Source organism: Eumetopias jubatus, unplaced genomic scaffold (genome assembly GCF_037043125.1).
Source record: "Eumetopias jubatus isolate StellerSeaLion01/CBP00866 unplaced genomic scaffold, mEumJub1_p1.0 scaffold_2, whole genome shotgun sequence".
In the NCBI taxonomy this organism is placed as follows: domain Eukaryota; kingdom Metazoa; phylum Chordata; class Mammalia; order Carnivora; family Otariidae; genus Eumetopias; species Eumetopias jubatus.
In genome coordinates this window covers 3,359,464-3,381,913 of record NW_028274808.1, presented here as the reverse complement: position 1 = coordinate 3,381,913, position 22,450 = coordinate 3,359,464, and the positions used below count along the sequence as shown (strand labels likewise).

Genomic DNA, 22,450 nt, shown 5'->3' with positions numbered 1-22,450 from the left:
TCTTACTATAGCCAAGGATCAAACAGATGGGACTGCGTGCTCTAATCTTTCCCTTTTCTTCTCAGGGCTCTATTTCCATATCTCATTCTAAGTGAGTTAGGAAAGAAGAGGTGTCTTGAAAGCCTGGCGATAGAAAAAAACATAGTAAATAGGAGAGAAAATGGACAGTGATCAGACTCTCCAGAGTTGGACGATCCTGCACATTATATCCCTTTACAGACTTAAACTATGACAAAAATCATGGGTGACATGCAATAAATTATGTGGTCTCTCTGCCCTTCCAGGGCGGTTTCAGACTTAATCTTATCTCTCCCTTTAGAGTAAGATCTACAGTCTGCTCCTTCTTCCTATAAATCATCTTTCTGTTTTGTTTTGTTTTTGCAGTTGGTAGCCAACGTGCCTGATTATACCCATTCCTTCTCTAAAATACATATTTTCATTCATTCAAAACTTACAAAATTTGGTCTAGAACAAGGACATAAAAAATGGCATAGCCAATGGGGCAGTGAATCAAAAGTTTCTTACAATAGTTGGTGAAATTTAACTTAAGAAAAATCAGTCCATTAAAAAAAATGAAATGGTATTTCAGAAGATGATCCAGCTGAGAATATTCTCTGAGGATGCTCTCATAGGAGCATGGTTGACAACCAAGGCCAGGCACAGACATTGCTTCTGGGCAATGCTATGATAGGGAACCTTCAAAAAGTTTCTTCTGAATTTATTTCTAAGGAGAGGTTCAACATTAAGCATTCAGACTTGTATATGTGTTCTTTGTCTATGGAACCTGCCTAGGGAGGTAGTACATTTAAACTTCTTCTTTCAAAAGGAAATACACATTTCTAGTCCTTCACAACTTTCTTTATTTTATTGTTTTAATTTATCTGAAGGGAGTTCATAGGATCGTTTGCTGCAGTGAAACTGGTCTTGTAAGAATAAAATGAGTTTCTTTCTCTAAATGTGCAAATAAGTTGCAGAGCCTTTAGCCATTGGAATGTTGTATTCTGTGAGGTAAGACTGTATTATTTTAATAACTGCCTGCCTTCAATTTTAAAAAGTTCCTACAGAGGCAATGATTAAAGCTATTGTAAGATTTGTATTGACCTGGAGTAGTGCATTTTCTTCAGAGATTTTATTCAAATCCCGTATGTTAAAAAGAAGCTTCATATCTATATGATTGTGCAATTCACAAGACCCACTTAGTAACAGCAACAAGGAAAAAGTTAATGGCTCTAAATGCAAAATATTATATTCTTCTATTTTCTCCATTTTAATGATACTTTTCTTTTTTAATATTGAGAATTGTTTTGTTTCAAATAAGGTTCCTTCCCAGAGCCAAACCTCATCGTTTCTTATTCTGGTGGTCGGTCAGCTTATTTAAGTGGGTAAGCCTTAAGGGGATGAGTGAGGGAATTCAGTATGATTCTTCTGTGTATTTCCTTATAGTATTTTAACCAGAAAGTCAAGATCTGCCTTCACCGAGTAATAATTGCATGTAATCCAAACTTCAAAATAAGAGCTTGAACCTTGGCTCTAGGCTTTTGGGATGCTTTTTTGTTTTGTTTTGTTTTGTTTTGTTTTAGACTTTATTTTTTCAGAGCAGTTTTAGTTTCACAGCAAAATTGAGGAAAAGACACAGAGAGATCCCATGTACCCCCTGCCCCTAAACAGACACAGCCTCCCCCACTATCAACATCCCCATCAGATGGTGTGTTTGTTAGACTCAGTGAACCTATGCGGACTCATCGTCATCACCTGCAGTCCGTGGTCTACATCAGGGTGACTCTTCATGTCGTATATTCTGTGGGTTTGGACACATGTATAATGACATGTATCCATCATCAGAGTATCACAGAGAAGTCTCACTGCTCTAAAAATACTCTGTGGTCCACCTGTTCATCCCTCCCTTTGACCCTTGGCAACCACTGATATTTTTAGCACCTGTATAGTGTTGCCTTTTCCAGAATGCCATATAGTTGGAATCATACAGTCGGTAGCCATTTCAGACTGATTTCTTTGACTTAGTAATAAACATTTAAGGTTCCTGCATTTCTTTTCATGGCTCGATGGCTCATTTCCTTTTGGTGCTGAAGAATATTCCACTGTCCGGGTGGACCACTGTTTATCTGCCCATCACCTACTGAAGGGCATGTTGGTTGCTTCCAAGCTTGAGCAATTTTGAATAGAGCTGCTATAAGCATTCATGTGCAGGTTTTTTTTTTTTTTTCTTGTGGACATACATTTTTAAGTCCTTTGAACAAATACCAAGGGTATGACTGCAAGATCGTAGGGTGAAAGTATGTTTAATTTTATAAGAAACTGCCACTGTCTTCTAATGTGGCTGCACCATGTTGCATTCTCACCAGCAGTGTGTCAGAATGCCTCTCATTCCACATCCTTGCCAGGCTTTGGTGTTTGGGGATGCTTTTTAGAACCAGTTGACATATTGGTGCTGATTTCCCACTATTGAAAAAATAAAGATATTTCATTTATATCCCTTTTACCAAGGGAAATGCCACGGTCTCTGTTTATTTATTTGCGTCTGTATGTGTTTGTGTGCCCATAGCACCTTACTGCAGCTTGACCCACACCCCGAAGAATGGTGGTATCTTCAATAGGACCACAGGAGCACATGGAAGTAAAGTGCATTATTTTTGTAAGCCTGGGTATCGAATGATTGGCCACAGCAACGCAACCTGTCGACGGAATCCAGGGGGCATGTATCAGTGGGATTCTCTTGCTCCCATCTGCCAGGGTAAGAAAAGTGATTTTTTTATCCCCAAACTTGAATTAAATTTATTGTTCTTATTTTAATCACATATTGAGAATTACTGAAGTGGCAGTGATGGATAAAAGGTAAGGAAAAATTGAATGTGGGTTTATAGAAGTACAAATTAAACTTTCCACCGGCCATGCAAACATTTCTGACATTTACACTAGGCTTGATTTAGCTTTATAGCCTGAATTCAGAGGATGGTTGAACATTCACTAGATGCTGGGTAGAGTTATCCTAATACTTACTTGTATTTCATTTTGAAGTAAAAAATACGTTGTTCGATGTAGATTCAAAGGAATTTTTCCTGACAGTTGCATTAATTAAAAAATCAATTTACTAAAACCCCCTTTTCAAAATTTAGATTAAGAACTCATTCTTTGAGCCATATGCTATGTATTTCATTTTCCTTTGGTCATTTAAATCTAGGGCTTGTTAAAGTTGTTTTCAGTATTTCATGCTTTTTTGGAATATTTTATCTGTCATATGCATAAAAATCAAATTTTCAAATAAGGCATTTTAATTTTAATTGAAGGCTTTGGAGTCATGAAATTTTCATAGTTTTGCCTTATTGAGACTTACATTCATAATAAAATGTTTTGGTCTTTGAAAGTTAATTATGATTTATGAATGGAGCCTCCTATTGGTTTCCTGTTTTTCTCTTTTTTCATAGATATTATATTTTCTGGTATTGCTCTCTGAGACAATAATGGATATTTATCCTAGTAACTATATGGGTCTTTAACCACCAGAAGTTATTCAGATACTTAGCTTGCATTATTTATGTTCCAGCTCCAGAAATTCTTCTTAAATATAAGACAAACATAAAGATCCAAAAGCTTCTTTCATTTGGAATGATGGTTTTGTTCTTTAAAAGAAGACATGATTCTCATTTTCTTTAAATGTTCTGTTACTCCATCTAGGACATAGACTCTATTGCTCAGAGAGTAGCCCTGGGGACTGTGTGTCCTGTGCCCTGGGGACAGAATGCCAATGGCAGTAATAATGACGAAACCCCAAACTGGACAAGGGCGGGGTGCGGGGGTTGGGGGTGGAGCAGCATTGGCAGAAGTTCCCAGAATCGGGACCTCTAGAGCCTGAGTCACAAAGTAGAGCCCAGGTGGAAGGTGTTCTCAGGATAGAAGGCACTAGAAGGCAGGAGGAGAGACCTGGGGCGAGAGACTTGGGAGGAGCCACAATCCAGGCATGTGCCCGTGCATCTTCCTGTATCAGGAGGAATTCTGGAAACCCTTACGGAGCTGGAGACATGGCTTGCTCTTCCTACGAATGGCTGAAAGGAATAAGATGAAGTCTGCAGGGTGTTTTTCTGATACATTGTGACCTCTCTCTCCTGCTCCCATTTCCTCCCTTAGCAGAACTATTTAAGTCTGAAGTAAATGACTCAGAAACAGTGCACCAAAACCCAGACCCTCAGGGAGTCTGTGCAGTTTGGGTTAAGGAATCTGAGTGAGTGTGATGCGTGTCTGTTCTTTGTGTTGAGCGCATAACCAAGAAGCAATGACGTTGTGGAGGCGGCATGTTGGAATCACACAAAAACACTTTGCGTGGAAAATTAGACTCTCTTCCTTCAGATTTCTTCTGGGAGATAAATGACCTGCATGATTGCATTCTCAAATGATCACGTGCCCCAGAAGCACCATCTTCCTACAACAAATCCACAGTGTTCAACCCATTTTGTTAACTATTCTGATAACCAGGCAGTCCATAGGATTGTGTTCTTTCTTCATAAACTATGACTTATAAAACCTGGAGGGCACTTAAAAATCATCTAGTTCAATTTACTTGTTTTCAAGTATCTGGAACTGAAACCTGGAAAAGTTAAAGTGACTTACCAATAATCATAAACGTGTTGACCTAGAATCCAGACCTTCTGCCCTCACTTCAGTGTTTGAATCAAATTGTTTTCTGCCAAAAGGAATTCTACTTATAAAAAAATCTTGTAGGCACCAATTCTGGAGATAATCTGTATTTTCAGTATTTAAATTCATTTACTGTGGAAAAGTCTTTTGTCTTTCAGTCATAGGTATTTACAATTTGTATAAAATAGCATTTTAATTATAATAATATGCAAAATATTTTCATCATATGTGAGGCTATAATGTTTAAAAATAAAAACCGTGGTAGAAAGTAAGCTTTCTAAATTCACTTAAAAAACTTGGTACAATTACATAAGCATTTTTGTCATTTAAAAATAAAATTAAATCTTTTAAAATAAGTAGAAGTAACCACACAAATAGATGAAGACCATTGAGAAAATATCCTACAATTAAATAGAGTAAGTTCTATAACATATATTGGCACTTTATACCCTAAGGGTCTTTTACTCGTGATTAAAGTGTAATTAGAGTCGATTCGGGTGAATTTATGTATGTGTGTATGTATGTATGTATGTATGTATTTATTTTTTGATTCAGGTAAATTTAATATGAGATATAAATGTGTGATTGCCATAGTAGTTAATAGGGGGAAATTTGATGTGTTCAGCATTAATTATTCACTTTCCTTTGTTGCTTATAGAATGTAAAACTTTTATGTAATATAGACATCTGACTTATAGAAAGCCATTGGCCTCAATTGATACAGTCAGGTGGAGGCTTTGTAGATTATCAGTTCCGTTCTTTTATTTTTTTATTTTTAAATTTTTATTTATTTATTTATTTTATTGTTTTATTTGAAAGAGAGAGACACAGCGAGAGTAGGAACACAAGCAGAGGGAGTGGGAGAGGGAGAAGCAGACTTCCTGCTGAGCAGGGAGCCCGATGCGGGGCTCCATCCCAAGACCCTGGGATCATGACCTGAACCGAAGGCAGAGGCTCAATGACTGAGCCACTCAAGCACCCCCAATTTTTATTTATTTAATTTATTTTTTTATTATGTTCAGTTAGCCAACATACAGTATATTATTAGTTTTTGATGTAGTGTTCAATGATTCATTAGTTGCGTGTAACACCTAGTGATCATCACAACAGGAGCTCTCCTTAATACCTATCACCCAGCTACCTTATCCCTCCACCCCCCTTCTGTAACCCTCAGTTTGGTTCCTAGAATCCAGAATCTCTCATGGTTTGTCTCCCTCTCTGATTTCTTCTCATTCAGTTCTCCCTTCCTTCCCCTGTGATCTGAGCTATTCCTTATGTTTCACATATGAGTAAAACCACATGATAATTGTTTTTCTCTGCTTGACTTATTTCACTTAGCATAACCCCCTCCAGTTCCATCCATGTTGATGCAAATGGTAGATATTGATCTTTTCTGATGGCTGAGTAATAATCCATTGTATATATGAATCACATCTTCTTTATCCATTCATCTGTTGAAGGGCATCTCAGCTCTTTCCACAGTTTGGCTATTGCAGACATTTCTGCTATGAACACTGGGGTGCACATGCCCCAGTGGATCAATACCTTTGTATCTTTGGGGTAAATACCCAGTAGTGCAATTGCTGGGTCATAGGATAGCTCTATTGTTAACGTCTTGAGGAACCTCCACACTGTTTTCCAGAGTGGCTGCACCAGCTTGCATTCCCACCAACAGTGTAGGAGGGTTCCCCTTTCTCTGCATCCCTGCCAACATCTGTCGTTTCCTGACTTGTTAATTTTAGCCATTCTGACTGGTGTGAGGTGGTATCTCAGTGTGGTTTTGATTTGTATTTCCCTGATGGCTAGTGATGTGGAACATTTTTTCATGTGTCTGTTGGCCATTTGTATGTCTTCTTTGGAGAAGTGTCTGTTCATGTCTTCTGCCCATTTCTTGACTGGATTATTTGTTTTTGGGTGTTGAGTTTGAGAAGTTCTTTATGGATCTTGGATACCAGCCCTTTATCTGAAATGTCATTTTAGTTCCTTTTTTATATTAAATCATCTACTCTGTGTTCTGTATCAGGCGAGGAGGTTTCCCCTGTCGATTCATAAATGTGTTGAGTGTATGTGCTCAGCTGTAAGGAAACAAAATGAATGAGACCTGTTTCCTCCCTTCAAGAAAATCACCACCTAACCATGAAAACAGATTTATAAGTTATGGCAGTGAGCACCATGGATATCATGAACTAATTTAAATAGCATCTTCCTTCAGGTGCATATAGAACTCTTTTTAGATGAATGTCTTTAAAACAATAGGATCATGGGGCACCTGGGTGCCTCAGTCGTTAAGTGTCTGCCTTCGGCTCAGGTCATGATCCCAGGGTCCTGGGATCGAGCCCTGCATTGGGCCCCCTGCTCCGCAGGAAGCCTGCTTCTCCCTCTCCCACTCCCCCTGCTTCCTCTCTCGCTGTGTCTCTCTCTGTCAAATAAATAAATAAAATCTTAAAAAAATAAAATAAAACAATAGGATCAGAGAAAACTCACCAAAAATTGTAATGTCAAAAAGATTTTTTAGGCTAAATTTGAAAACATTTAAGAAATAAGGCAGGATTATCATACATTTATTGTGATTTTCCTTCAGTGTTAAAATACAAATTTTAAGGGAAACCTATTTCCTATTTGGCTCTTGGTACCATTATTTATAATTTAAATTTACAATGGAAGATATGTTCTATTTAGAGAAATGTTCAATTTTAGTTGTAGGATAATTGAGGATAATTTCAAGTTCTTATAATGAGTATTGTAGTCCAAAGAGAGTTAATATATAGAGATGGATTATTGCCATCTAAGGGTCCTGAATTGCTGAAAGATTATAATTCTAGATCATGCAATTAAAGTTTGGGTGAGCTCTTTCTTTAAAATGCTCTGCATTCTATAAAGGAAAAAACTCACAACAATGTCGGCTAAATGCATATAACATTACACTGTTCCCACTCAAGCCAGCACACAAGTCTTTTAGGATTTTATTTTTTTCCCTGAGATATTGTATTTACATTAGACATAAAACTGAGAAATGAGAATTTCCATGCAGCACTTCTATCTGAGTAAAGGTACAAGTTTTTACCTATAGAACCTATAGAACTTTCAAACACACTGTTATAAATTGAAGTAGACACAGGCCCTGTGTTTATGGAGAGGGTGTATGCTGTACAATTCTTGACATATTTGTTTTGATAGAGAAGCAAAGTGACATTAATCATGACTATGTTTGTGGATCAGGTCTGTAGTTAATAGCTGTAAAACCTAATGCACATGTTAAGGAACATAGACCTACTTTGATTTCAACCCAAACTTACCTCTGTATTAGGCATGGCAGGTACCAAGACATATTCCCAACCCTTAAATCTCTGAAGGTCCAGTGGGAGAGACAGATTTAGGAGTCAGTAAATACAATTCACTGTGACATTCAGTGAGAGTAGATACACATTACGTAGAGATAGCAGAGAAGGTCAGGGATATTTTTGCCATCATGGGACACCTGGGCTGGAATTTGCCTGGTGGGGAAGGAGTGATAAAAGATGGGCTTGGAGCAGTAGACGGGGGCCTCTCATTGAAGACCTTAACTGCAAGTTTATGTAGCTTTCGCCTCCTGTCCTGTGGTTAATGCCAGTGTACTGAAGAACTATGGGCTATGATCTTACCTTACATTTTAGAAAGATCTTGTAGCATCATGGCAGATGGTGGGACAGAATCTTGTCTGGAACACAGGGGTACTTAGAAGCTCGGGAAAGTATGCTGGAGCAGTGATGGAGTCCTTGAAAATACAGTGGACATAGATTTATGAGAAAACAGATCCTGGACACATTTAGGAAATAGCATCAAAAGGCCTTGTGATCGCATGTAAAGGGTTAGAACGGGAGCACGGCCAGTGAACACATGTACTTTAGTTTCCTTTGCTGGTAGGATTATGGTATGGCTCACTGAGTGTGGGCTCCATGATGGGGAGAGGTTCCCGGGGCCAGTTTGATGTGCCTCCCTCCAGGTTGCCATGAGCAGGCTGTGTCCTGCAGATGGTGGTGCTCAGAGAAGTCAGAGTGTCAGACTTATTAGTAAGGGCACTGCCATTTAATTCGTTCAAGATACCGTACATCATTGTTTGTTTTTCATGAGAGGAGATATGACTTTGTAGGCTCTGTAAGGACCAAATCAAATGAATAAAATTATGATTAAAAAATGTGTGTGCTGGGATAAATTTCAAACTAAATGGCTCTACCACAGAATAGGGACTGAGACATTTGACAGCAGAGCACATTTGGTCCAAAACAGTCAATAAATCCTGTAGTCCATTCTCTCAAAGGTCTTGGAGATAATTGGGAATCTCATTACTAATGCAAATGTTGAAATATTTTAAGACTTTTACCAAACTCAGAGATTACTGTAGTTATTATAATTATTTTTATTTGAAAATAGAAGACTTGAAAACTGGATGAATGAATGAATAAATAAATAAACACATTTCTCTTGGTGGCCCTGGCAGCCCAGTACTTAATATTTATTTGGTGTATATTTAATATTTCAACATATTTTGTCAGATTTCAATGATCCTTCTTGAGCTGCAATTATGTTTTCTCAATGATTTGAGCACCACTCCTTTTAATCTTACAGAAGAACAAATACAATTTATACCTTTTCTAACTTCATTTGGATATTGATTTCTTTTTAATTGTCTGTAATAATACTTTCATATGTTTACTGAAAATATAACACTTACTTTTTAACAAATAAGCAAGGTCAAAACCTGGGGTGTTGAGATCACTTGCCTTCTAGGTTCCCAGCTGCTGAGCCCAAGAACTATATCTGTGCTGTGGTCCCCAGGACACCTAGCCAGATACCCCGTCACCCATGGCATTTGGTAAATATTTTAAATGCAAAAACTCCATAAATCTATGACCTTATAAGGTAGGTATTTGAGAATGATTTATTCTTTTCCTTTTAAAATGGTCATCATCTTCTGGCAGAATCTGTTTTGTTTTCTCTTGTTTTCATTGACTTGACTTTTTGCCAGTGGTATGTCAGAAGCACCAAATTTTGAGAGAAAAAGAGCTGCTGATGGTGAGGGACTCCTCATCTCTGTAAACATCTCTCTAAGCCTGCGATGTAAAGCGGGCATTTCGATGCCTCGCTCTCAGCATTGTTGAGAGGACTGAAGAAATAACTTAGAATAAATCTGCATGGAGCACTGGGTGTTATATGCAAACAATGAATCATGGAACACTACCCAAACACTAATGATGTAATATATGGTGATTAACATAACAATAAAAATTAAAAAAAACAAATCATCAAAAATTAACAGCGCCAGTGCTTCCTGTTAGGTCTGAAAGAGGGTTTGTAAGACCTTCTCCAAACTTAGCCAGGATCCTGTGGCTCCCAAGAGGAGGAGCTAATACCACAACACTAGACCACCGGCTCCCAGAGCAAGGCTTTTTCCAAGATAACAGGATGGCTTGTAATTAGCATTTAGAAAATCTTGGGCAGGATTAAACAAACAGTAGGGATCCTCTGTGAGTGAAAAAATGTAGGAAGAGAGATGTAGTTATTGGTTTCAAGGAACTTTGGGTTGTTTTTTCTCCCTTTACTTGACCTTTTAAATTATTTTTCTCAGAAATCTGTATTGGTTCATATCCTCCCCGATAAAGCCAGGCATATCTTCTGTCCTTCAGGCTTCATTTCCTGCCTTAAAGCAAGTAACTCTGCCAAGCAGCTGTTTCCATTATCAATACACTGATCTCATTCATCTTGAAGAGAAGCCTGAATTAGAACTGAAATTTTCTGTATTATCTCAAAGTCCCAGGTAAACGGGTGCAACACAGCACCCTGCTTTCCACCTCCCCGTGTTGAAGAGACAGCAGCTCCCAGAAGCTATTCATTTTATAAAATGTAAATTTTATTGTAATTCTTTTTGTCTCCAGGTTTTCTTTAAATTCTAGTTAGTTAACATATAATGTAGTATTAATTTTAGTTGTAGAATTTAGTGATTTATCATTTACACCTGGTGCTCATCACAAGTGCCTTCCTTAATGCCCATCCACCATTTCCCCTATTCCCCTGCCTACCTCCGCTGCAACAGCCCTCCACTTGTTCCCTATCCTTAAGAGTCTGTTTCTTGGTTTGCCTCTCTCTCTCTTTTTCAAGCTTGGATTCTCAGAGTCTTTTGTAAGCTGTAGCTTTAGCTTGGAATTGACATTGACCATTGTTTATGCTTTGCTTGCATTTTGCAGGCAAAGAAGAGTAGGAAACATGATCTTTCTCACAAATTACATGATTGAGACCTAGATGCCTAGATATGTGTAACTGCTGATAATGCTGCCTCTGCTGATGTGAAGGTTATGAGTAGAGCAGGAGATGGGTGGATGAGGAGAATGGTGTGTGGGGGTCTTCTGGGAGTCAGGTGTGAGCTGCATGTTTGTCTTCCTCACTCCTTAACAGATTCCAGTGCTCAAAGGTGACATCCCCAAGCAGCACAAAGACTAACCTCTGAGATGGGATTTGAACCCATGTGTTTCAGATGCAAAAACCTACCTATTGCCATTATATCAGGCATGTAGCCCCAACACATTATTGCTGCCCCCTAAAAGAGCATCTTTCAGAAGGTACTATTCTTTTTTTTAAATTTTTTAAGTAACAGCATTATCAAAAAATTAGGAGAATATGTTTGGTGCCCTGGCATTAAACTTGAGTTATTTTGTAAATCCTAATAACTTTTACTTATGAGCATAAAATTACGACTCTTGGCTTGATTTTTTTCATATGCATATTTATTTGCTTCTATGAAATGATCAAGCTTCTATGTGTCATGTCAATAATATAAGGTTTCTAGAAATTTAATGTTTTTTAAAATATCAAATCACATGTTACATTATATAAGAAAGTACATATATATATATATATGAATATAGTTTATGGTCATTATTCCAGCTATATTCTAAGTTCTTAGGTTATAAAGCCACATAGTGCATATAGCCAAAATCTGCCAAATCCCACACATTTACCCCTGATCTCTTTATGGAATTTGAGTGATTGGATTTTGGATATTTCAGCCCATCTCCTAAATTTAGATGTGGGTCCCATCTATCTCCAACATTTGCTGACCAATGTGATGCTGGGCAGGAAATTTGGTTCCAGTGAGGTTTAGTTTCCTCATCTGGACATGGGAACCAGAATACTCCTCTGCTGCCTCATTTGAAAAAGTAAGTGAAAAACTTGACATGAAACCTTTACCATACAACCAGGTACTAAGAGGCACCCAATAAAAAAGGAACTCTTTCACAATACAAACATATTTCCATCCACGAGTGTTTTCATTAAGTACTTGTCCACTTGCTTTCGCACAGAAATTTATGAATGTCTAATTACAGTCAATAATATTTAACTAACTAAGCTGGTGATAGATTTCTCTTATTTTTCATGATAATCGAAATGCACCAGCAAACTTTTTCTGTAAGGGCCAGGTAATAAATACTTCAGTCTTTCTGAGTCATTTAGAGTTTCTGTCACATATTCTTCATTTGTAAATTTTTCACAATCCTTTTAGTTAAGCCATTTTTAGTTGGTGAGCTATACAAAAACTCAGCAGGGTGGTTTTGACCCTCGGGTCATGGTCTGCTGACCTCTGACCTAAATGATGTGTCAGGATCAGACCAGAATGCAGATTATAATTCAACCAATATGAGTTATCTTCTAGAGTTTGCAAATTGTATCTCATTTTATGGAAGATATAGAATTATCCTCTATCATGGATAAAACCCAGAATGTTTATTCACCAAATAAAGAACGCATTTTTCTCTGTTCATGCCTGGTGCGTGCTATCACACAATTCCATGTTTTCTGTCTGAGTCTGGAATATGTTAATAATAAAGCAGTAGTGAGTGCAAATATAGGGTAATTTTGTATAATAGCAGTTGTTATATGAGGCTCTTGACCTTCCTGGGCCAGGAACTACAAAATACACAAGCAAGAAGTTTTCCTAAGAGCATCTGGAGTTGTATTGATGAGAATACCTAATCGAGGTCAACTGTGTGTCTTGCATTCAAGGAAATGCCTGTGATGTAGTTTTTGCACTTAACACTGGGAAATGATTCTGACATGGAATGTTTGCAAAAACCAGCAGGTAGGACCGTGTGTGTTCCCTCTCACCTGGAGCATCATAGCAGGGAGGACGGGCCTGACAGCGGAGAGGGAACAGTCCATGTAGAACTTTACACTCTGGGATGCGGCAGGTTGAAAAAGATGTCTCCTAAATCACTTAAAGGCAAAGAGGAGTGGAGATTGTAAAATGCCCTGTGTGTTGTTCAAGTTGCCGACTGACATTGAAGAGTAGGTTATGGTCTCTCATGAAAGAGCCACGGTGAGGTGACAAGCCGTTCCTGCAAAATCGACAGGGTGAAAGTGACCATGGCAGGGAGCGGAGCTGCCCAGGCAGGGAAGTGGACCCCAAGTCCATGCGGGGGCACTGCCAGGGAGGACCCTAGGGGCTCACGGGACTGAGATGCAGGTTCCCAAAGCAGCTGCCTTTCTAAATTCCACAAGTAGAGATAGCTGAAAAGTGGGAGCAGAGTAAACAGCTCAAAGAAAGAGGGTGGTAAGTGCTGGAGAGTTTCAGTGTGACGGACAGGAGGGGCCATCTTACCAAAGGCCACGGCAGGTGGAGTGAGTGACCGCTTTGAGGCTGAAGACAGGCATGGGCGATTCACATCCGTGTACTCATGCACCTGTCTCTGCCTCAGCTGTTCCGTGCCAGTACATGGTGTCACCTTTTTACGGCTGCTCATTACTTTCCCACAGCAAGCCACTCTCTGTCTCCAGGGGGACTTAGGGGCCCCTACCCCGATTCTCATAGCATCCTTTTGTGCCTATGTCTCAGCACTTCCCACTTTGTTTTGTCTGTGTATGTCTGCCAATTTCTTCTCCTGGACCAGTGGTTCTCAACTTCCAAAGCTCACAAGAATCATTTGGAGTTCTTATTAAAGAAGGAGACCCTCCTTTTCACTACATCTGTGTCTTTGAGGTAAATACCCAGGAGTGCATTTGCTGAGTCATAGGGTAGCTCTATTCTTAACTTTCTGAGGCACCTCTACACTATTTTCCAAAGTGGCTGTACCAACTTGCATTCCCACCAACAGTGTAAGAGGGTTCCCCTTTCTCCACAACCTCTCCAACATTGGTTGTTTCTTGCCTTGTCAATTTTTGCCATTCTAACTGGTGTAAGGTGGTATCCCAATGTGGTTTTGATTTGAATTTCCCTGATGGCTAATGACAATGAACATTTTTTCATGTGTCTGTTAACCATTTGTGCGTCTTCTTTGGAGAAGTGTCTGTTCATGTCTTCTGCCCATTTTTTGACTTGATTATTTGTTTTTTTTGGGTGAAAAGAAGGGGCACATGCACCCCAATGTTCATAGCAGCAATGTCCACAATAGCCAAACTGTGGAAAGAGCCAATATGCCCTTCAGCAGATGAATGGATAAAGAAGATGTGGTCCATATCTACAATGGAATATTACTCAGCCATCAGAAAGGATGAATACCCAACTTTTACATCAACATGGCTGGGACTGGAGGAGATTATGCTAAGTGAAATAAGTCAAGCAGAGAAAGTCAATTATCATATGGTTTCACTTATTTGTGGAACATAAGGAACAGCATGGAGGACATTAGGAGAAGGAAGGGAAAAATGAAGAGGGGGACATCGGAGGGAGAGATGAACCATGAGAGACGATGGACTCTGAGAAACAGACTGAGGGTTCTAGAGGGGAAGGGGGTGGGGGGATGAGTTAGCCCAGTGATGGGTATTAAGGAGGGCACGTCCTGCATGGAGCACTGGGTGTTATACGAAAACAATGAATTGTGGATCACCACATCAAAAACTAATGATGTATTGTATGGTGACTAAAAAAACATAATAAAATAAAATTAAAAAAATAAAATAAAATACAGTAAGAAACAAGAAAAAAATAAAAATAAAGGAGACCCTAACTTCCAGCCTCCCTGTTCTCTGGTTCTCTGGCTCTGAGCAGGTCCCACAGTGTCTGGAACCTGCAGTTTTAGGAACATGCTAGATGAATTTGGTGCAGGAATTGAAGGATCGTGTGTTAAAAATCTCCATTCTAAAGAGAGAGAGGTGTTTTATATTGGAATTTTGTGCAATTTGCACAATCCCAGGTCATAATTGTCATTGATACAAACTTATGAATAAATAAATATGGTCTCACTATCCATTGGTTGCCTTACTTAGTAAGATTTCTATCATAAATGCTGTTGTTGGAAAGAAACCCAGCTCAAAATAAGGCCACTGTGATGCTATCTTCAGCTTTCAAATATAGCAATAATGAGGTTATAGGCATAGATTCTACAAATCAGAGCATCTCTGTGCATGGCAGACATAGCCCACGGTGCTCTGTGATTAGGTGTGTGATACTAGACAGTGGGAATTCAGGGGTGTTCTTACTGCCACGAGGTGTTATGGCCTGAATTGTGCCCCTCCCTAAGAAAGATACCTTGGAGTCTTAATCCCCAGTACCTTATGATGTGACCGTATTTGGATCAAGGGTGTTTACAGAGGTAAGCAAGTTAAAGTGAAGTCATTAGGGTGGGCTCTTAATCCAATATGACTGTTGTCCTTTGAGAAGAGGACATTGGGACAGAGGGAAGACTGGGTCAAAAAGACAGAGGTCAAAGATGGCCATGTACAGGCCAAGGGAACTGGCCTGGAGTAGATTCTTCCTCATGCCCCTCAGAAGGAACCAACCCTTCCAATACCTTGACCTCCAGCTCCCGCCCTCTAGAACCCTGAGATTGTACATTTCTGTTAGTTAAGCCCCCACGTGTGGGGCACTCTGTTAGGGCAGTCTGAAGAAACCCACATGCATGGCCACCTCTCTACTCCCTAAAATATCCCCTTCCTTTTTCATTCCACAACTCCTCAGACATTGGCTCCCCCCACCCTCCAAGTCTAGAACCAAGTCCTGTCAATTCCACCTTCTGTCCCTTCTCTTTTACTATAAAAAAAGAAATAGAAAGTAATAGCTCTTCAGAAAGTTGTGCCCATGGTGTAATCACGTGGATTGAAACTGAAGAACCTCAGGGCTTCACGACAAATGCAGATAAAAGGTCAGATTCTTGGCCACCTTTCTCTGTCACATCTGCCTTTCTGATCCCAATCAAAACTAGGACAGTGTTAGAGACAGACCCACAGATGAAACATTTGAGGTTATTCCAAAAGTTTTTCAATTTGGCCTGAAAAATTCTGGCGCATGTACATAAGGACCAACCCCAGGAACTGTGTTCTTCAAATGCATTTTGGACGCAGCAAAGAAAGTTTGCTGACCATTGTTTAACCCATAGTAATGCATTTATTCTTTAAAATAATGCATTCTTGGCTTAGGAATTTATGCTGTTATTGATTTTTTAATGTTTAAAAGCTCATTCTTAGCTCTCCCTTTTTAGGCAGTTATAATTAACTGTCAAAACTCCTTTGTTGATTTTAGTGTAGAGTGTTTTGTGAATTAGTTTGATATATTCCCTGGTTCCATATTCCTAGTTGGGTCAGATTAATAGAGAACGTTATTAAATTGGACTCTTCCATGGAAAAGCTTAGAAGCAAAACCTCTCACCTCTAATTATAACAGCTTGGATTTGCAGGAACAGACTCAGCAAAAATTGATCTTGGTTTTGCAGACATAAAATGGGGAAGGATTAGTCTTTGAAGGATTGGTCCTTGACTCTGAAATTCACTTGGATTCTTGACTCTGCTGCTAGGTATTGGGGTTTTTCTTTTAAAAATAATGTATAAGAGCATTGGCCATAGAATGCATCATCTTGAGAATAATTACTATGCCAATTTCTAATAGACTAGTAGCTTACAAAATGGCATTTCATTTGTTGTAGTAGTTACTTCCAAATGTCATGTGAAGGAAAACAATGGAGATCAAATGAAAGGGAAACTGGAATCCATGATCTCGTGCCTATGGTGCTCTGTTTTGAGTTAGATGCTGCCTCTATAATGGAGCAGATTTGACGGCCATTATAAATATAAGAAGTAACATATTTACAATGAACCCCATGCAGTAGAGTTCAGATGGAGTGTCTCTATTGAGGTTGTTTTGATTTCATCTATACCTGTGCGCACAGTACCATAGACCGATGGTGGTGCAGGTGAACATTCATTTTCTAGGGACATGTAGCTACTCAAACAGGGAGTGGGCATTGTGAGTTTTTTTTTTAATTTCTAAATTTGGATTTCTGAGAAATAATACCATCTCAGATGGAAGATTATTGTTGTACATTTGGCCTGAGCTTTTATTTTTAGAAATTTGTTAGAAATATATTTTGATGATCTTCAAACAGGAAATTGCATACATACACACATATATTTGTCTGTATAGATCAGCACTATTGATCATCAATGGGAATCACACCATGATGGGCTACTCTGTAGTTTCCATGATGCCAACAGTGGGGATATTCTGTTATGAATCCTGCAAGTCTTGAAGAGACTTATGGTTTTCTCAAAGGTCTTATGGTTTTCTATAAAAAACAAGTAAGCATTAGGCAACAAAGTGAGAGATTTTTTGAAGCTGATGGCATAAAAAAAATGGGGGGTGCCTGGTGGCTCAGTTGGTTAAGTGACTGCCTTCGGCTCAGGTCATGACCCAGAGTCCTGGGTGAGTCTCACATTGGACTCCCTGCTCAGCGGGGAGCCTGCTTCTCCCTCTGACCTTCTCCCCTCTCATGCTGTTTCTCTCTCTCTGCTCTCTAATAAATTAATTAATTAATTAAAAAATGGGAAAGTAGTGTTCAAATTATGAAAAGCTGGAGATGTTAGTGACACAGGCTGTGAGATTTTCTTCCTGGAAAGAAATATTGGGGAAAAGGGAGTCCCAAATATTTTGTTATTTATCACAGTGCAAAAGGCCATTGGGATGTAGTTGAAGGAGCATAAACTTCAGAGTGAGACATTTAATGCTGGGGGTTGGCTTGACCCCTTACCAACTGACCTTCGAGTAAATGATTACTATTTTTGGACATATGTGGATTCAATGAGATGATTTAGGTAGTTCCTAAATCTATGGAATGAAGAAGAAAAACTATACAAAATGATATAGAAATATGATCAAACATTGATTTTAATATAAGATTGTGTAATTATTAAAACAGTATGTTCATTGTAGTATATTTGTTATATGATATATTATTGAGTTAACATAATTATAACGTATTATGAAGTAATACAAAGTGAAGAATGTTGATTGACATTATTGCATTAATATTATGAAAGTGAGGATGTGAACTAGTTCTCACTGTAGTAATCATATATAATAAAATCTGTAATATAACATTGATTGCTATAGTATATTGTATACATATACAAGTATAACTTAGTATATATATTTACACATATAAAAGAGGATGTTTGAACTAATTTTAAAGTGACATACTGAGATTTAAATTCTGATTCTCAATTTACTCTTCAATATTTGTGTGAACCTGTAAAAACCTCATGCAGTGTCTCTGGGCCTCGATTTTTCACTTGGAAAATAAGGATTATCTCTTTCAACCTGAAAGATCAATGAGCCCAAGAGGAAGCTCCAGTGGCCTATTATACACAACTAGGCTTGGAATGGGGGGTCACTGAGGTCAAAAGATGGAGGCTTGGGGGACACAGGGGTTGAAGGAATTGGGCAAAAATTCTCTCAATTTGAAGATGAAAGACAAGCATGTGTCCTTTCTTATATGTGTTCAAGAAGGGGAAATACTGTTGCTGTATATCTTGTTTGCTGAGTGACTAGTTGAGGCTTGCACAGATATCATAGAGAAGGACAGAGTCCATTCATTCCTTGGATGATTTTTAGTGAGCTTTTTCTGTGCCGGGCACCAGGCTTACCATTGGGCACATGGTGAGCAAGAGAGAAGAGATTGAAGGAGATGGGGTAAATTAGCCAACCTCTAAAGACCTTTGTGGACTTTTGTGGGTCTATACCTTTTGTTAATAACTAATGACACCCTCAAATCATCCTAAGTAGCATCTCCTCCTGAGGTTGACCACAGAAATTGAAAGTAATGATTTCACCTCAATTGTAAGTGACTGGCTCTTCATTCCAGGCATTTGTGGTGCCAGAGGCATTTGGGGGAAATGAATGTAGATGTGAGTTTCCAGTTGTGCAGCTCAGTTTTCTGTTCTCTCTGGAGCCTCAATTACCATATGCCGTTATCAGAATGGTAATATCCTCCTCTTTATCCTGGAAACCAATGTCAAAGAACTCTGCTGGAATTATGATCCGATTTCTGTCCATATGCAATCTAATGACAGATACCATGGTGTCCTATTTTTTAAAAACTGATGGTTATTGTTTTACTAAAGCTACTGTGTTCTTGGACGTTTTTATTTGAACTTCTCCAGAAATTAGAACAAAAGAACGGGAGAGTGCCATGATTAATCAAGGATTTGAGTGCCCACAGAGTCTACTTTATAAATTTAGTTGATTCATTTAGACCCTACCTACATCCAGAATGACTTGGTACTGGCTACTTACTTGGTTCAATTCCCTATGGAAAAGTCAGCAAAAACTGAATTTAAATTTTAGATTTGTCACTGATTCATTATATGTTCTTATGTGTCATCTGATTCTCCCTCTGACCAAGGCGGAGCTTCAAGTGAACCAAAAGTCTGGATTGTCATGGAGTTGTTCATTGGAATATATTCAAATTCCACTTCTTAATTAATTGGTAGTTTCTAAATATTAGGATGCTTCATTTCATTACCTGTTGTAGTACTACCATTAATGAAAATGAAGTTTAAGCACCCAAGAATTGTATGGGAGAGTTAGAACCAGAAGCCCTTGGAAAAAGAGGCAGTTTTCTACAATCCAACGCATCTTTGCATTGCCTATGGGCAATTTTAGTAATCAGCCTTCAAGAATATGGCTAGAGTGTCTGCATAATATTATTAAAATTTAATTTAAATTGCTGAGCAGTCATTTGGCAATATTCACATAGTTCATTTAGTGTTAGAAGAAATGATCTGGCCAGGTAGTGGGTGATAACCTCTAAACCCATAGAAACTATAATCTTCAATCATTTTCCTTTATGATGGTCCCTCAGACTCAAATTTTGTTATCTCTGTTGGTTTCCTACTATGGCCAAGGAACCTGGTTTCTCAGCTTTATTAGTACTTGTGATTTATTGAAGAGTTTTAATTCATTCTTAATTTGCCTTTCATATTCTGAGAAAATCTTTATGGGATATTTTGTAGGCTATCTATCGATCTATCTATCTATCTATCTATCTATCATCATCTATCTGTCATCTTTCTATATCTCTTTATCACTTATATCCATATATCTATGTATCTATCTATATTTTTCTTTTTCTTTTTTCCCATGAAATGGTAAACACACTATTTCCTTGGTTTATGAACTGAGAAATTCCGAGTCTGTTACCTCCTAACCAACTGAGCCACCCAGGCGCCCCTGGAGTCTGTTATCTCTTTAGATGTGGTAGGGAAATTCTTCTGGCCCTAGACACATTGATTTATTTACTCTCTCACTAAATAAAAGGTTCATGTAAGTCACTGGAGAAAAAAAAAATTCATGAGCAGACATCTATAGTAATGTTTTCTAGCATGGATACAATAGAGTTTTGTTTTAAGGTTTTGTTCTTTCATTTTTGCCCTTCTACATGCTTATATCCTAGGCATAAAAGAAAAAAAAAGAGAGAAAAGAAAAGTTTTCTCGTTCCTGATTTTGAGATGAAGACCCTAATTTGTCTTTACTGCCTACTTTATTGAGATTTTAAATTAGCAGTTGCTTAATTTCATGTTGGATATTTCTAAGGAATTGTAATTACATTTTCTGAAAGAACCAATAAAACTCTTCTTACAGAAATGTGGGATGGTTTTGAATTTCCAACAGTGGGAAAGTAAGGGTGACATCTTGCTCTGGGCTCCCTCTTCCCTTAGCTCTTCCCTGTCGCTCCTAACAGCCTTCCCTATTTATATCCCAGGTTTATTTCGTCTTTACTTTCTGTGTTGTTGTTTTTTTTTTAATAAAACATAGCCAAAATTTCAGTCAGCAGTTTTGAGGATTTATTAGACACACAGCACTTATTTTGCAAGAAACACATTTAATTTTCTGTGTCCTTCACTAAGCACCCTGGTCTGTCTTTGCTGCTCCGTTTCTTCACTTGTAAAGGAGAGAGGACAACTAACCAGTGCTGAGTGGTTTATGTGCAGCCACACTTACTGTACCCTAACTAACCTTACCTGATGGCCAGGCAACCACAGGAGAGATTTTACTAGTCTTATTGGCAGTTGGTGGTAAATCTCAGGCTGAAATCAGTAAAGTGAATTGTCCATGATCAGAGCCAACATGTGTATCAGTGTTGATTAGTGTTAGAACATGATCTTCTCATGACATTTTCCTACTCACCAGACTAGATAAAGATAGCCCGCAAAGTACCGATTCCCATGAAAACCAGCCCTAAATAAAGTGCATCTGGTCCTTGCATGAGTTCCTCTGATGCCAGATTGAAAGACTGGTAAGGTCACTTGCAAACGTGGGAGACTGAGTTCTGTGGTGTGGTGGCAGGAATTGGCTCAGACTTGGCATATAGCACACCTGATTGGTGCTTTCTTTCCTTTCAGCTTTCTCTCTTTACGTACTTGCCTTTTATTGCCTGAAACTTTGTTTTATATTCCTAAGAAACAACCCCTCTTCTTGGTTCTTTATAACATCTGCACCTGTGTCTTCCTACAACTTTCTAGAAGCAGATGAGCAGAAGTCAGTTACTTTCTACAGCCTGGTGTAAGCTGTAAGCCCTGGATTTGCCCCTAAGCCAGCCTTGCTTGCCAAATCAAAGCCTTTCCTTATAATTAGCCATTTATATGCTGACCTACTGGGTCGTCTTCCTTCCACAGCTTTTTGATTTGCCTCAAATTAATAAGTGCTTTTTTTCTTCCTTCCTTGTGCCATGAGGTGCTAAATATGTTCAAGAGAGTTAGAATAGCTCAAGATACTTCTCAGCTGAATCCTGTTATCCTGTATTTCTCAGTTCAGAACTGCCATTTATTTATTGATTTATTGATTTATTGGTTTATTGATTTTACTTTGCCCGTCTATTTGCTTTTAAGGTCTGCAAATACAAGTCATTGCTTCCCTCTGTCTGCCCTCATTTTCAGAAGCACTCTTCTTTGTCCCTCAAAACAAAAGGAAGGATATTTTTGATGCTAGTATTGCTCTCTCTTAAGTGTCTGACATTGCCCCTGTCCCTGGGGAATGGATGAAGGCACTATGACGTGTTAGGTCCCATAGCCTCGTGATCATTCTAGTATTTTACCTGTTCTCTCACCATTATTATCTATCTCAACCTCCAGCACAGTGTCAATGGCATATTGGGTGCTGGCTAAGCATCAAGTGGGTATTGCTTTGTATCCAGTTATTCTAAGAAGTACTTGGGAAATCAGAGAAGACAGGAGAATTAAAATAATAATAATAATAATAATAATAAAGGGTCCAGAAATATGACCATCAATGTTCAAATTCAATGTGGCCTTTATATTTTCAGAATCATATTTTGAAAATGCATTTCTAACCAATTTATGGATATAATTGTTCATTGCTGGTGGTCAGACATGAAATAGAAAATATGACTATAGTGAAATATAGCAGGTGCCCTTCAGCGACAATAGGACAATAACTGAGAGGCATACTTTGGCCTCAGCTACTCTGAGATCCCAGCCCCAACAGAGCCATTGGCTTGTTATCAAATCTGGACAATTTGCATAACGTGTCCAATGCTCACTTCCC

The 22,450-nt window shown here is 38.5% G+C and overlaps 1 protein-coding gene across 1 annotated transcript in view; it reads left to right on the top strand.

The window, feature by feature from the left end:
• Positions 1 to 22,450, top strand: part of CSMD1 (CUB and Sushi multiple domains 1) — a 1,681,733-nt gene that overhangs the window by 1,546,331 nt on the left and 112,952 nt on the right. Inside the window, exon 52 of the mRNA XM_088021297.1 lies at positions 2,564 to 2,752. Coding sequence (XP_087877423.1) covers positions 2,564 to 2,752 — 189 coding nt within the window. The remainder of the gene's footprint in view (positions 1 to 2,563; positions 2,753 to 22,450) is intronic.